At 35.8% G+C, this 16,390-nt stretch overlaps 2 protein-coding genes and 1 non-coding gene across 3 annotated transcripts; 1 reads left to right on the top strand and 2 right to left on the bottom strand.

The window, feature by feature from the left end:
- Nucleotides 1-347: 347 nt before the first annotated feature.
- On the bottom strand, nucleotides 348-3,626 carry LOC107631331 (GDSL-like Lipase/Acylhydrolase superfamily protein). The gene is made up of 3 exons (XM_016334745.3): nucleotides 3,044-3,626; nucleotides 1,798-1,975; nucleotides 348-1,067 (listed from the first exon to the last, which is right to left on the bottom strand). Exons 1-3 carry the CDS (start codon nucleotides 3,499-3,501, stop codon nucleotides 561-563), a joined length of 1,143 nt encoding a protein of 380 aa, XP_016190231.1. The 5' UTR covers nucleotides 3,502-3,626; the 3' UTR covers nucleotides 348-560.
- A 3,935-nt stretch (nucleotides 3,627-7,561) lies between these two features.
- LOC148576907 (uncharacterized) lies at nucleotides 7,562-8,185 on the top strand. The gene has a single exon (XM_088502809.1). The coding sequence runs from the start codon at nucleotides 7,562-7,564 to the stop codon at nucleotides 8,183-8,185; it is 624 nt and encodes a 207-aa protein (XP_088358935.1).
- Nucleotides 8,186-12,787: 4,602 nt separating this feature from the next.
- Nucleotides 12,788-12,895, bottom strand: LOC148576906 (small nucleolar RNA R71). Its single transcript, XR_015903871.1, has one exon. It is a non-coding gene; the product is annotated as a small nucleolar RNA R71 (small nucleolar RNA).
- Between the last annotated feature and the right edge of the window lie 3,495 nt (nucleotides 12,896-16,390).

Below are 16,390 nucleotides of genomic sequence, written 5' to 3'. Positions count from 1 at the left end.
TATAGTTCAAATGACATAATCTTTCTATACTCACCTAAAAAGTTGTGGGTTCAAATCTCCCTATCTTCAGTAAAAATAAATTAAACTTTCATCTTTTATTATTTTTTATATTTAGTTTATCATTAAATAAAATACAAAATAACTAATTTTTATATTTTCTCACTTGTGTCTTGTGTTCTTAAAATTAAATACAACCTAAAAAAATTTCAGATCAAATATCTAAGTTCTTTATAAATTTTTATTCTTTAAAAGTCTTCAAAAATTTGATAGGTTCTTGTGTCCTTTTGAAGGGTCCGTAATTTTCATTGTAGAATTATGCTAGCTAGATAATATTACACAAATATATATTTATTTGTAAAAGTATATACTAATTTCCCTGGGAAAATTTGATATCCAATAATCCTGCTACGGACATAAGTATTTGAAGCAGGAAAAATATTATACAAGATATGAATAGATTCTCTCAATTTATAGTTACGTTAGCAAACACTGCAAAGCCAATAGGACTAATAAGGAATACCAAACAGCATTCTTGGATGATGATGAACCATTGATCACCCTCACCCCTGCTTCTCTTTTTTTTCCAACAAAAAATTGAATGGAGGTTGTGTTAAATTCCCCTGGAGAAACATTTCAGAAACAACCTTATACATTGCCTCAGTTAAATGAACACCATCCCAATTAATGTAATGTGAAGGGCTAATGCATGCAGTGGCATTTGGTGTTCCACACGTGGCATAAACACTGAAGTTGTAAGGTGGTTCTCCATATCCACAACACACTTTGAAAACTTCTGTGAAACCATACTTGCTTGGGTTCTTCATTACGGCGCGGTACGCGTTCCAGTAATCGGCATAAACTATGATGGATTCAGGGTACTGTTTTCTCAACTCTTGAATCTTTTCTTGCAGCACAAGGTTGTGGTTGTAGCTCTGGTTGTTAGCGCTTTTGACACATCCTATGTCGTCCCTGTTGTCCGGCGAAGCGAGGTACATTGCCAGTGGCAAGCAACCAGTGAGTGGCAGACCCTGCACAACAATGTACTTGGCACCCTTCTCAAGCAGACTCTGCACACACACATTGTTTTAAACTTGTTGATGGATCTGCTTAGTAACTATATTTTACCCAAAAAAGCATGCTTTTGGGTTATAAAAGTTGGTATAAAACCATGTAATTTGTAACAAATTCTTTAGAATAGCAAAATTCTAAATCAAACAAAAGAAAGAACTGCCATAAGCTATTGACTGCAATACAATATCAAGTTTATAAATAATGCTATGTGTATACTGTGTACAAAAAAATCAACCTTCGTCAACTAATTATTTTGTATTTATGTATAAAAATATGCATTGTTTAAATCATTTTTAATGTGTATTTTATATTTTAATATATATTTTATAAGAATAACTAATTTTGTGATTAATTTTTAATTAGTTATTCTTGTCCACCTAACATCTTTAAAAGTTTATTATAATATTTTTCAATTTTAAAGACACGGATAATCATATTCATATAATAATTGTTGTTGTAACTGACAAGTGTCTTAAAAATATTAATATTACTGAACTATTTTGAATATTAATATATTCAGCATATTATAAGCTTTTAAAAAAGTTATATGAAGATTTTTTATTTATAATATCTTTAATTAATGTCCTAATTATTAGCATGACCCTTCAAATTATTATCCTGCAACTACAACTGTGGTTGCAGTGTACTAATTCAATAACCTAAACCATCAAATGATAAGTGGGTACAAAAAAGGAGGTCAAGAGGGTTGCTATTTAAGTATTTTACCTGCAAAACTCCAGTGGTACTACTGATTGCTAGCTTCCTTATGGTATCATCAGGAATATTGGATCCAAGAGTGTAAGCATAGTCATTCACTCCAATCTCACCAAACCAAAATAGTGTCTCATTGAAATCAGTGCACCCTGATTCTACTCCTTCACATCCTTGGCTCTCATTAAGGTATCTGTTACCAACCGTATAAGAACAGAAACCAATGAGTAAAGGTACAATGAGATTTAGTTTGCATACTATTTTCTATGGGTGTTCGACAGTGCACTTTGAACAAGTTGAGTCAAAAATTTATTCGAACTAAATATTAATTTTATTTGTGGTACGATTTGAAAAAAAATCTGATCTAATTTCAAAAAGATTGAATTGAATTTATGATTTTATAAATTAAAAAAATTAAATTTACATAATAAATTTTAATCAAATTATAAATAACTAACAATAATTTAATAAGTCTCAACAATATTTTGAAAAACCAAAAATAACATAATAATAAAAATATAATTATAGATTAATTAAAATAAAAAAATAAATAAATTTCATTTTGAACCTAACATATTTATTAAATAAAATAATACATGAATAATATAAAAATGTATAACAAATTGAATATATTATAAATAAAATTATAAATATAATAAAATAATATTATAGCACATTATGTGATTTGGATTGGATTAGATTAGTTTTAAAAAGTATATTCGAAATTTGATCTATTTCCATACATTTTGCAAGAAATAGAATCAATCAAATTCAAAATTAATACGATTTTAATTGATTTTTTGTTTGAACTAAATTGCATGAACGATCTAATTTGGATTGATTTAGATTTGTTAGACAGAAATAGAGGTTAGGAGTAACCGTTAAACCATAAAAAATATCACTAATATAATTAGATATTTGCTATGATATAAAATTATAGTGTACAATTGCCAAAAAAAAAATAGTTAATATCTAATTTAAAAGTATAAAAATTAATAAATTTTAAATATTTAAAATTTGTTATAAAAAAATTAATTCGACAAAAATTTGACACAATAATAGACACTTGGTTATGTAATTATCAAGTTATACGATGTACATTACACTTTGAATGCACTTGATGACAGAAATACAAAGATAAAAAAATACATAAAAATTAAAGAATCATTTGTATACTCTCTTCCATTATAAAATTATATATTTTTTTTGTAACACTAGAGAATCTAGTAATTTTTATAAGATTGCACCTCTATAAGAGTACCTGTTAAACCAAATAAGCTGTGATTGTATAGATTGAGGGGTAACATCAAGAGAAAGATTGTTCCTCACAAAGAATGCATGGTTTATTGCTGTGGAACCAGCAACAGCAAAGTTAACACCAAAAGTGTCATTTTTACCCTTCTTCAAGTGCTTGTAAGGCGGCAAATACGGCATTGAGAGTGATTCAGTTACAAAATCTATGACAAGTCTTCCATCGCTGTATCTGTTTGTGGAATGGTTGAAGAAGGTGCTGCCGTACGGCGCGTTCGACACGTGGCCGAATCCGCTTGGGCCATTGGCATTCTTGGTGTTGCCGGTGTCCGTGAATGAGTCCCCAAATGCATAGATCTTCTTGAAGAGTCTTGTTGTTGTGGCAGAAGTACTTGAAATCATGCATATGGTGGTTATTGTTAGAACGACGAAAATTGGCAAAGAAGAAAAAGATCTAGAAGAAGCCATTTTCAAATGGCTCAACTATTTTGTTTTGCTTTCAGTGAGTAATTGGAAACTTGATTTTTGATGTTGTGTTTAGAAGCTTATCTATTTATACACGTGACTTTGAGATATGTATACATATGTATTAATATACTATTATACTATATACATACACATGAAATCAGAATAATTTGTACATACATTTACAAATCATAATTGTGTTTTTTTTTTTTTTCTCTCTCTCTCTCTGAGTATTAGCTAAATATAGTTAAATATACTACTCCTGCATCTAGTAGCTGCCCATACTGAAGAAAATTAAAAGACTAGGCGAAAATTAAAGAGGACTTATTTATATATATATAGCAGAGGTTACTTATTAGGGCTATACACTTAGGTTTGTGAAATTCAATAAGAAAAATTAAAATAATATAGCATGAAAATTGTTTTACAATATTCAGATTTCAGACATGATGAAAATTGAAATATTAGATAGAAATTTAAAATTTCTATAGAATTTAATTTTGATACGCTATCAAATAATTTTACATGTATATTTAATTGAGTTATGTTATACATACAAGTTTTTTTGACTTATAAGTCTTACAAGTTGAGCCAAATCTAACAAAAATTGCATTCACTCACTGCATTCTCCTTTTGCTTTGCGTTTCTCCTCATTTTTCTTCCCGTATTTCATCTTTATCGTTGTTTTTTTATTACCATTGTTGTTGCTGCATTTTTTTCCTCCTCCTCTGTCATTCTATTGATTTTGCAATATTATGTTTTCTTTTTTATTTGATTTTTTCTCCCAAGAAAAATTATAAGAAAACGAAATAAGAAGACGAGGAAGAAGAAGCAGTAGAAGATGAAGATGCAATAGAAGATGAAGAGGAGGAAGAGATAAGAATAAAAATACACCCAAAAATTCTTAAAATACACCCAAATATCTTCGTATTACATCCAAATATTTTCGTGTTACATCCAAATTTGCTGCAAATATAGAAAAATATTTTCTCTAATGCTGCATTTTTTTCTTCTTTTTTTTCCTTATTTCTTTCTTTCTTTTAGTTAAATGAATGTAAGTTCATCCTCTTTCAAGTAATTTTGCAGCATTATGTGTTTCTTCTTCTTCTTTGTTTGATTTTTTTGTTTTTATTCTTATTAAGAAAGTAAAATAAGAAGGAACTTGAGAAGGTAAAATAAAAAAGAAAAGATGAATAAGAAAAAAAAGAAGAAAAAATTGTGATAATGATAAAAAAAGAAGAAACAGTAGAAAATGAGAAAGAGGAAGAGGAAGAGTTTTGAATTATGCATAACTTATTAGGAAAAAAATACGCCAAAAATTCTTAAAATACATCCAAATATCTTCGTATTACACCAAAATATCTTCGTGCTACACCCAAATTTGCTGAAAATACAGAAAAATATTTTCTCTAATGTTGCATTTTTTTCTTCTTCTTTTTTTCCTTATTTCTTTCTTTCTTTTAGTTAAATGAATGTAAGTTCATCCTCTTTCAACTAATTTTGCAGCATTATGTGTTTCTTCTTCTTCTTTGTTTGATTTTTTTTTGTTTTTATTCTTGTTAAGAGAGTAAAACAAAAAGAAACTTGAGAAAGTAATATAAAAAAAGAGATGAATAAGAAAAAAAAGAAGAAGAAGATGGTGATGATGATAAAAAAAGAAGAAACAGTAGAAGATGAGAAAGAGGAAGAGGAATCGTTTTGAACTATGCAGAACTTATCAGAATAAAAATACACCCAAAAATTCTTAAAATACACCAAAATATCTTCGTATTACACCCAAATATCTTTGTACTACACCCAAATTTGCTGCAGAAAAATCTTTCCTCTAATGCTATATTTTTTCTTCTAAATTGAACCACACCTTAGCCTTGGATTCAATACAATAATCAATTTCGTTCTTGTTCAATTGACAATTTGAACCTGAATTATTTATTATTTTCAACAAACGAGATAACTGATGAAGAAGGAGAAAGAGAAAACGAAAAGAAGAGAAGAAATTTCAATGAAAAAAGAAGGAGAAAGAGAAGAAGAAGGAAGAGGTGGTGTTGATGACGACGATAACGAGAGAGAAAAATTACGAAAAAGAAGAAGAAAAGACACGAAGAAGACGAAGAAGAAGAAGAAGAAGAAGAAGAAGAAGAAGAAGAAGAAGAAGAAGAAGAGGAGGCACGGAGAAAGAAGAAGAAGAAGAAAAAGAGGCACAAAAAAAAACGTGAAAAACGCGTGAATATAAATAATTTGTATGACTTGTATGGAAAAACGCTTGTATATGGAGAATAACTCTATCTAATTAGATAATGTCACATGGATAAAAATAGCTACTTTTTATATTATTCGCATGAATGATCATCAAAAAACACGCAAACACTTTACAGTGTCTGCATCAAAATTAAACTCATTTCCATAATCATGCAGAGTTTTATTTTTGATTCGGTTTCAGATTACGTTAATAGGCCTACTAACACATGGTAGGAGAGAGTTTGCTGTTGTTGATTTATGGTTTGATACATAAATAGATAAACGTATTTAAATACTGCACATCAATTTTCAAATAAATAAAAGTGTGGTTGATAAAAGTATAAAACGGGAGAAATTTCTCCTTAAAGAATTGAAATAGCTGAGGCCTTAATAAATGAACATGTGCACACACCAACGGTTTTTGAAGGTGATTTAGTGCAACATCAGAAAAGCATGATAGAGAGTGCAGTGATGAGCGGTGACAAGTAGTAATAGTAGCTGGGTAGTTCTTATCTTATGGTATGTAAGGTGAATTTAAATTTGCTAGCAAATTTTGGTTGAATTTTTGTGTGCGTCTCATTAATGGCCACCAACGACCTCTGTATCAATCACTCCTATTGATTAAATGAATGAATTGGGATGTGTGTGCTTCATTGTCCCGACAACATAGTAAATATTATACAAAATTACAAATAAAACAAAAGTAGTTTGTAAAATTTTTTGAAATAAATCGACTAACTTTATAGAAACTAATAAATTCGCCGATCATATTTCTATACAATTTGGTTTGTATTTCATTTTTCGTTTAATTCACATCATTTAAAATTTAAAATTTAAATACATATATTATTCATATTTTGCCCAAACTCATAAAGGCCGGACTCAATAAAGATAAAAGTCCATCCAAAAGGCGGCCTGTACTGCATATCCTATCTCTTTAAAGAGATTGAGAACAATAAAAGAAGTCCAGCTCTACTTGTTTAAGCAAGTAATTGTCTCAGCGAATCACTCCAACTATCTCTATCTTTTCCGAAAGATATATTCTAACAAATTCCTAAGATAAAGGGAACGATTATCCATCAATAAAAGTGAAACTACTCCAACAAAGGTCGTTAACAACTCTACTGTAAATATACTGACATTCCTCAGGTATATACACATTCTAACCTACTAAAATTTGCTTAAATCCCTTGCTGACTTAAGTATCGGAGTTTTTTGCAGGTACCACTCACCACCTCCTCACGAGGAACTCGGACGGCTGCACCTCGGTGTAAGAACAAGTCGGACGCTGCCTCAGAAGGAGTCTGGACCTTGCGTTCAAATCCAAAATTAATGTTTTAGGTAACCCTCGGAATATTGGCGCCTTTGCCGGGGACCTGCAGCTTGACCATCGACAATGGCAGATAATCTGTATGAAGACGGCCATACGGCATCGCAATCAGAACCCGAACCTCAACGAGACGACTTCGCACTTTCAATACCCCCACCACGCGAGAGGATGCACATTCCTCACAGAGAAGGAACGTCCGAAAACCCCCGGTTGAGGTGGATTCAATCAGAGATACATCCACTGAAAGAGGAAGCACCACCACATTCCACAGAGATACTAGGTTTGGTCCACGGCCATGATGGATGACTGGAGCAGCTCGAACAGGAAGCTAAACGTCAACGGGAAGCAGAACGGAAACTGCTAAGATAGGTACGATGGTGAAGGAAGCTAGAAGAAAAGCTCTTAAAATTGGAAGCCGATCTTTGAAAACGGAGCACTCGAGCATATCGGGAGAAAAGTCCTCTAGGAGGTGAGGATTTGTTCCTGGAAGAGATCATGCAGGCTAAAGTTCCAAGAAATTTCAAAACTCCTGACATGGATCTCTATGACGGAACAACCAACCCGATGCACCATCTCAACAACTTCAAAAGTTGGATAAATCTGTCCGATGTCTTTGATGCTACCCATTGCAAAGCATTCCCAACAACTTTGACTAAAGTTGCGATGAAGTGGTTCGACAACTTTACCCCCATGTCGATGACTTGTTTTGAGGACCTAGCAGAGAAATTTCTGACAAGATTCTTGATTCAGAAGGATAAGGTAAAACATGCCCCGAGTTTGCTGGGAGTTAAGCAAGAGATCAGAAAAACACTCCGAGATTACATGGAGAGATTCAATAAGGCGTGCTTGGAGATTCAAAACTTACCCACTGAAGCAGTAACAATGGGATTGGTTAACGCCCTTAAAGAAGGACCGTTTTCTCAATCTATATCCAAGCGACACCCGACTTTGTTGTACGAAGTACAAGAATGGACAAAAAAATATATCAATATGGAGGATAGCTCACGACTAAGAGAACCACTCACGACTAAGACAAAGAAGCTAAGAAGAAGGAAGAATACACCCCAGAGAAGCCTTGAAGATATCACAATTACACTCCTCTCCGGGTCTCTCTTGTAGATGTTTACAGAAAAATATGTCACACCGAGAAGCTTCCACCTCCTCGTCCATTTAAACACAAAAAGGTTGGAAGTCAGACAGAATACTATCAGTACCACAAACTCTATGGGCATTCTACCAACGACTGTTATGATTTTAAGAATGTCATAGAAAAGTTAGCCAGAGAAGGCCGACTAGATAGGTACTTGGCGGGTAGGTCGGATGACCCGAGGAAGAGAAAAAGAGATGAAGAAGGAGGACGACCAAAACATCCACCTCAAACCCCCGACCGCCACATACACATGATTAATGGAAGATTTTCTAGAGGAGGAATATCAAAATCATCATAGAAAAGGCATCTTAAAGAAGTGTACTAAGTCGAGGAAGATAACAGATCTCCTGACTTGTCCACAATCTCGTTCACTAAAGAAGATGCTCAAGGGATAACACCTAGCCATGATGACCCCGTGGTGATAACTATGATCCTCGTCATTGCAAACCTCTAAAGAACACTAATAGATCAAGGCAGCTCGGTAGATAGACTATTTAAACTTGCTTTTGACAAGCTCGGACTAGAAGAAAAGAATCTAAAGGCATACCCGGACAGTCTCTTCAAACTAGGAGACACTCTGATCCAACCTCTTGGATACATTTCCCTATACACCAATTTTGGAAAGGATGCAAAGTCAAAGACATTGAGCATCAACTACATTGTGGTTGACATCACCTCGACATACAATGCCCTAATAGGACGGACAACCTTGAACCGACTTGCAGCTGTTGTCCCTACAACCCACCTATGCATGAAGTTTTCTATAGCAAAAGGGATTGCCACCATAAAGGGAGATTAGAAGCTAGCTGATGAGCGGATAATTTATACGCTTTTTGGCATTATTTTTAGTATGTTTTTAGTATATTTTAATTAGTTTTTATTATGTTTTTATTAGTTTTTAAATAAAAATTACTCTTCTGGACTTTACTATGAGTTTGTGTATTTTTTTGTGATTTCAGGTATTTTCTGGCTGAAATTGAGGGACCTGAGCCAAAATCTGATTTAGAGGCTGAAAAAGGACTGCAGATGCTGTTGGATTCTGACCTCCCTGCACTCAAAGTGGATTTTCTGGAGCTAAAGAAGCCCAATTGGTGCGCTCTCAATTGAGTTGGAAAGTAGACATCCTGGGCTTTCCAGAAATATATAATAGTCCATACTTTGCCCGAGATTTGATGGCCCAAACAGGCATTCTAAGTCAGCTCAAGAATTCTGGCGTTTAACTCCAAAACTGGCACAAAAGCTGGAGTTAAATGCCCAAACTGGCACAAAAGCTGGCGTTTAACTCCAAGAAAAGTCTCTACACGAAAATGCTTCAATGCTCAGCCCAAGCACACACTAAGTGGGCCTGGAAGAAGATTTCTGCATTAATTACCTATTTCTGTAACCCTAGGCTACTAGTTTTCTATAAATAGGACCTTTTGCTATTGTATTTGGAGATCTCTTTTACACACTTGATATACTTTCATAGATCTTTTCACGTTTGGGGGCTAGCCTCACGGCCATGCCTGAACCTTGTTCTTATGTATTTTCAACGGTGGAATTTCTACACACTATAGATTAAGGTGTGGAGCTCTGTTATTCTTCATGAATTAATGCAATTACTACTGTTTTTCTATTCAATTCACGCCTACTTCTTCTCTAAGATATCACTTGTTCTTCAACTTGATGAATGTGATGATCAGTGACACTCATCATCATTCTCACATATAAACGTGTGCCTGACAACCACCTCCGTTCTACCTTCGATTGAGTGTGTATCTCTTGGGTTTCTAATCTAAGATTGGAACCTTCGTGGTATAGGCTAGAATTATTGGCGGCCATTCCTGAGATCCGAAAAGTCTAAACCTTGTCTATGGTATTCTGAGTAGGATCTGGGAAGGGATGACTGTGACGAGCTTCAAACTCGCGATTGTGGGGCGTGTGACAGACGCAAAAGGATCAATGGATCCTATTCCGACATGATCGAGAACCGACAGCTGATTAGCCGATGTTGTGACAGAGCATCAGGACCATTTTCACTGAGAGGACAGAATGTAGCCATTGACAATGGTGCTGCCCAACATAAAGCTTGCCATGGAAGGGAGTATGAATGATTGGAAGAAGGCAATAGGAAAGCAGAGGTTCAAGGGGAACAAAGCATCTTCATACGCTTATCTGAAATCCACCAATGAATTACATAAGTATCTCTATCTTTATTTTATGTTTTATTCATCTTTTAATTATCAATCCTCCATCACCATTTGAATCTGCCTGACTGAGATTTACAAGATGACCATAGCTTGCTTCAAGCCGACAATCTCCGTGGGATCGACCCTTACTCACGTAAGGTTTATTACTTGGACGACCCAGTGCACTTGCTGGTTAGTTGTGCGGAATTGTGACAAAGTGTGATTCACGTTTGAGAGCACTAAGTCTTTGGCGCCATTGTTGATGATCATAATTTCGTGCACCAAGTTTTTGGCACTGTTGCCGGGGATTGTTCGAGTTTGGACAACTGACGGTTCATCTTGTTGCTTAGATTAGGTACTTTTCAGAATTTATAAGAATGAATTCTAGAGTTTCAAGGTGATGTTCTTACCATCACAAAAGCTGATTGATTCCCATCAATTTAGCTATTGAATGTAATGTCCTGCTGAAGCTTGGCCAAACATGTCTAATCTTTTTAGACTGAAGCTTTAGACTAACATTGCATGATTCCTGGAATTCTCATTAAAAGTTTTGATTCTCTTTATTTTCTTTTCCATATAAGTTTCGAAAATCACAAAAAAATTTTTTTTATCATAAAACCAAAAATATTTTATGTTTCTTGTTTGAGTCTAGTATTAATTTTTAAGTTTGGTGTCAATTGCATGTTTCTATTCTTCTTGCATTTTTCGAATTCATGCATGTTCTTCATTGATCTTCAAGTTGTTCTTGATGATTTCAGTGCTCTGATCTTTAAATTCTCTTGTTTTGTGTGTTTTGTTGTTTCCCATATGCATTCTCAATTTATTAGGGTCTTTTATATGAAAATTTTTAAGTTTGGTGTCCTGCATGCATTGTTTATTTTATCTTAGTTGCATTCTTATTGTTTCTCATCATTAAAAATTCAAAAATATTTTCAAAATTGTGTCTTTTCAAGTCAATAATACAGAGAATTGAAGATTCAGAACATTCAGCAGAGGAATCAAACAGAAAAAGCTGGGCGTTCAAAACGCCCAGTGAAGAAGGAAAACTGGCGTTTAAACGCCAGCCAGGGCACCTGGCTAGGTGTTTAACGCCCAAAAGGTAGAGATTTGGGCGTTAAACGCCAGAATGGGCACCATTCTGGGCGTTTAACGCCAGGATGACACTAGAGGGAAGATTTTGTATTTTAATTCACATTTTTTTCAAGTTTTCATAATTTTTCAAAATCAAATCTTTTTTAAATCATATCTTTTCAATCATATCTCTTTCAAAATCAATTTCTTTCCATTTTATATTTATTTTTGCTATTTCCAAAAATCCTTACATCAATTAAAGATTTACTTCAAAATTTTCAAGTTGTTACTTGCCTATTAAGAAAGGATCAAACTTTAAATTTTAAAATCATATCTTTTAATTTCTTGATAGTCAAGTAATCAACTTTAATTTTAAAAATTTTCTTTTTCTAAATTGATTTTCAATCATATCTTTTCAAACATATCTTTTCAATCACATCTTTTTCAAAATTAATTTTTTCAATCAAATTTTTTTCTAATTTCAAAATCTTTTTCAAAAATCACTTTATTTCTTTCCTAATCTTAGTTTTCGAAAATCTCAATCAAAATTTCAAATTTTTTTTTAAAATCTTTTAATTAATTTTCGAAAATTCTTCCCCTCTTTTCACATCCTTCTATTTAAGGGACTAAGACTCCTCCTCAAGGTACAATTTGAACTCCCTCCTTCTTTATATATTCGAATTCTCTTCTCCACCTCCTCCTTCTATTCTTCTTTTCCTCTGACACCTCAAGGAATCTCTATACTAAGACATAGAGGATTCCCTACTTTCTTGTTCTCTTCTCTTTCATATGAGCAGGAACAAAGATAAAAGCATACTTGTTCAAGCTGATCCTGAACCTGAAAGGACCTTGAAGAGAAAGCTAAGAGAAGCTAAAGAACAATTCTCTTTAGAGGGCCTAACAGAACTCTTCAAAGAAGAAGAAACCATGGCAGCCGAAAACAACAACAATGCTAACAATGCAAGGAAGGTGCTTGGTGACTTTACTGCACCTACTCCTAATTTCTATGGGAGAAGCATCTCAATCCCTGCCATTGGAGCAAACAACTTTGAGCTTAAGCCTCAATTAGTTTCTCTAATGCAACAGAATTGCAAGTTTCATGGACTTTCATTGGAAGATTCTCATCAGTTCTTAGCTGAATTCTCGCAAATCTGTGATAATGTCAAGACCAATAGGGTTGACCCTGAAGTCTACAGACTTATGCTTTTTCCTTTTGCTATAAGAGACAGAGCTAGAACATGGTTGGATTCACAACCTAAGAAAAGCCTGAACTCTTGGGAAAAGCTAGTCAATGCCTTCTTGGCAAAGTTCTTTCCACCTCAAAAATTGAGCAAGCTTAGAGTGGAAGTCCAAACCTTTAGACAGAAGGATGGTGAGTCCCTCTAAGAAGCTTGGGAAAGATACAAGCAATTGATCAGAAGGTGTCCTTCTGACATGCTTTCTGAATGGAGCATCATAGGAATCTTCTATGATGGTTTGTCTGAACTATTCAAGATGTCATTGGATAGCTCTGCTGGAGGATCTCTTCATCTGAAGAAGACGCCTGCAGAAGCTCAAGAACTCATTGAAATTGTTGCAAATAACCAATTCATGTACACTTCTGAAAGGAATCCTGTGAATAATGGGACAAATCAGAAGAAAGGAGTTCTTGAGATTGATACTCTGAATGCCATATTGGCTCAGAATAAAATATTGACCCAACAAGTCAATATGATTTCTCAGAGTCTGTCTAGAATGCAAGCAGCAACAGGCAGTACTAAGGAAGCTTCCTCTGAAGAAGAAGCTTATGATCCTGAGAACCCAGCAATGGAAGAGGTGAAATACATGGGAGAATCCTATGGAAACACCTATAATCCTTCATGGAGAAATCACCCAAATCTCTCATGGAAGGATCAACAGAGACCTTAACAAGGTTTCAACAACAACAATGGTGGAAGAAACAGGTTTAGCAATAGCAAGCCTTTTCCATCATCTTCTCAGCAACAGACAGAGAATGCTAAGCAAAGCCACTCTGACTTAACAACCATTGTCTCTGATCTAATCAAAACCACTCAAAGTTTTATAACTGAAACAAGGTCCTCTATTAGAAATTTGGAGACACAATTGGGTCAGCTGAGTAAGAAAATTACTGAACTCCCTCCTAGCACTCTCCCAAGCAATACAGAAGAGAATCCAAAAAGAGAGTGCAAGGCCATAACCACATCTCACATGGCCGAACATGGAGAGGAGGAAGAGGCAGTGATTCCCACTAAGGAAGACCTCAATGGACGCCCACTGACCTCCATGAAGTTCCCTAATGAGGAACCATGGGAATCTGAGGCTCAAACTGAGACCATAGAGATTCCATTAAATCTACTTCTACCATTCATGAGCTCTGATGAATATTCTTCCTCTGAAGAGGATGAAGATGTCACTGAAGAGTAAGTTACTAAGTACCTTGGAGCAATCATGAAGCTAAATGCCAAGTTATTTGGTAATGAGACTTGGGAGAATGAACCTCCATTGCTCATCAAAGAACTGGATGACATGACTAGGCAGAGATTACCTCAAAAGAGATAGGACCCTGGAAAGTTCTCAATCCCTTGTACCATAGGCACCATGACCTTTGAGAAGGCTCTGTGTGACCTAGGGTCAAGCATAAACCTTATGCCTCTCTCTGTAATGGAGAAGCTAGGGATCATTGAGGTACAAGATGCAAGAATCTCACTAGAGATGGCAGACAATTCAAAGAAACAGGCTTATGGACTTGTAGAGGATGTCTTGGTGAAGGTTGAAGACCATTACATCCCTGCTGATTTCATAGTCCTAGAGACTGGGAAGTGTATGGATGAATCCATCATCCTTGGCAGACCCTTCCTAGCCACAGCAAAAGCTGTGATTGATGTTGACAGAGGAGAATTGATCATTCAAGTGAATGAAGACTCCCTTGTGTTTAAAACTCAAGGATATCCCTCTGTAACCATGGAGAGAAAGCATGAAGAGCTTCTCTCAATACAGAGTCAAACAGAGCCCCCACAGTCAAACTCTAAGTTTGGTGTTGGGAGGCCACAACCAAACTCTAAGTTTGGTGTTGAACCCCCACATTCAAACTCTAAGTTTGGTGTTGGGAGGTTCCAACATTGCTCTGAACATCTGTGAGGCTCCATGAGAGCCCACTGTCAAGCTATTGACATTAAAGAAGCGCTTGTTGGGAGGCAACCCAATCGTTATTATTCTATGATAATTTTCTATTTTCTATTTTCTATTTTATGTTTTCTGTAGGTTGATGATCATGTGAAGTCACAAAAACAATTGAAAAAGCAAAAACAAAGTAAAAAACAGAATGAAAAATGGAACACCCTAGAGGAGACAGTTACTGGCGTTTAAACGCCAGTAAAGGTAGCAGAATGGGCGTTAAACGCCCAGTTTGGCACCATTCTGGGCGTTTAACGCCAGAAAAGGGCACCAGACTGGCGTTTAACGCCAGGAATGGGCAAGAAGCTAGCATTAAATGCCAGAAATGGGCAGCAGCCTGGCGTTTAACGCCAGGATTTGCAGTATGGGGCGTTTTACACGCCACTTGTTGCAGGGATGAGATATCCTTGACACCTCAGGATCTGTGGACCCCACAGGATCCCCACCTACCCCACCACTCTCTCTCTTCTTCACCCATTCACCAATCACCTCAATACCTCTTCCCCAAAAACACCTCACCTATCAAATCCCATCATTCTCTTCACCACTCACATCCATCCTTCATAAAACCCCACCTACCTCACCATTCAAATTCAAACCACTTTCCCTCCCAAACCCACCCTCTATAGCCGAATCATACACACCCCTCTCACCCCTATATAAACCCATCTTTACTCCTTTATTTTCACACAACCTAAACACCACTTCTCCCCCTTGGCCGAATCACAAAGCCCACTCCATCTCCTCTATTTCTTCTTCTTCTACTCTCTTCTTTCTTCTTTTGCTCGAGAACGAGCAACCTTCTAAGTTTGGTGTGGTAAAAGCTAAAGCTTTTTGTTTTTCCAAAACCATTTATGGCATCAAAGGCCGGAGAAACCTCTAGAAAGAGGAAAGGGAAGGCAAAAGCTTCCACCTCCGAGTCATGGGAGATGTAGAGATTCCTCTCAAGGGTGCATCAAGACCACTTCTATGAAGTTGTGGCCAAGAAGAAGGTGATCCCTGAGGTCCCTTTTAAGCTCAAAAAGGGCGAATATCCGAAGATCTGACATGAGATCCGAAGAAGAGGTTGGGAAGTTCTCACCAACCCCATTCAACAAGTTGGAATCTTAATGGTTCAAGAGTTATATGCCAATGCATGGATCACCAAGAACCATGATCAAAGTGTGAACCCGGACCCCAAGAATTGGCTTACAATGGTTCGGGGAAAATACTTAGATTTTAGTTCGGAAAATGTAAGGTTAGCATTCAACTTGCCCATGATGCAAGGAGATGCACACCCCTACACTAGAAGGGTAAACTTTGATCAAAGGTTGGACCAAGTCCTCATGGACATATGTGAAGAGGGCGCTCAATGGAAGAGAGATTCAAGAGGGAAGCCGGTTCAACTAAGAAGGCATGACCTCAAGCCCGTGGCTAGGGGATGGTTGGAGTTCATCCAACGCTCAATCATTCCCACTAGCAACCGGTCCGAAGCTACTATAGACCGGGCTATCATGATACATAGCATCATGATTGGAGAAGAAGTGGAAGTTCATGAGGTTATATCCCAAGAACTCTACAAGGTGGCAGACAAGTCCTCCAGTATGGCAAGGTTAGCCTTCCCTCATCTCATTTGTCACCTCTGTAATTCGGCTGTAATTGACATAGAGGAAGACATCCTCATTGATGAGGACAAGCCCATCACTAAGAAAAGGATGGAGCAAACAAGAGATCCCATTCATGGACAAGAGTATGAGGAATTTCCTCACCATGAAATCCCTG

Source organism: Arachis ipaensis, chromosome B1, assembly GCF_059453495.1.
Source record: "Arachis ipaensis isolate K30076 ecotype BB chromosome B1, ASM5945349v1, whole genome shotgun sequence".
NCBI lineage: Eukaryota > Viridiplantae > Streptophyta > Magnoliopsida > Fabales > Fabaceae > Arachis > Arachis ipaensis.
Note: the sequence above shows the minus strand (reverse complement) of the source record. Positions and strands in the feature narration are given on the sequence as shown.

What these genes read in the sequence shown, in the direction of transcription:
- LOC148576907 (XM_088502809.1), top strand. Translation starts at nt 7,562, where the DNA reads ATGCAGGCTAAAGTTCCAAGAAATTTCAAAACTCCTGACATGGATCTC.
- LOC107631331 (XM_016334745.3), bottom strand. Translation starts at nt 3,501, where the DNA reads ATGGCTTCTTCTAGATCTTTTTCTTCTTTGCCAATTTTCGTCGTTCTA. An exon ending in CAGCTTATTTGGTTTAACAG is followed by an intron (nt 1,976 to 3,043) that starts GTACTCTTATAG and finishes GGTTGGTAACAG; the next exon opens with ATACCTTAATGAGAGCCAAG. An exon ending in GTACCACTGGAGTTTTGCAG is followed by an intron (nt 1,068 to 1,797) that starts GTAAAATACTTA and finishes GTGTGTGTGCAG; the next exon opens with AGTCTGCTTGAGAAGGGTGC.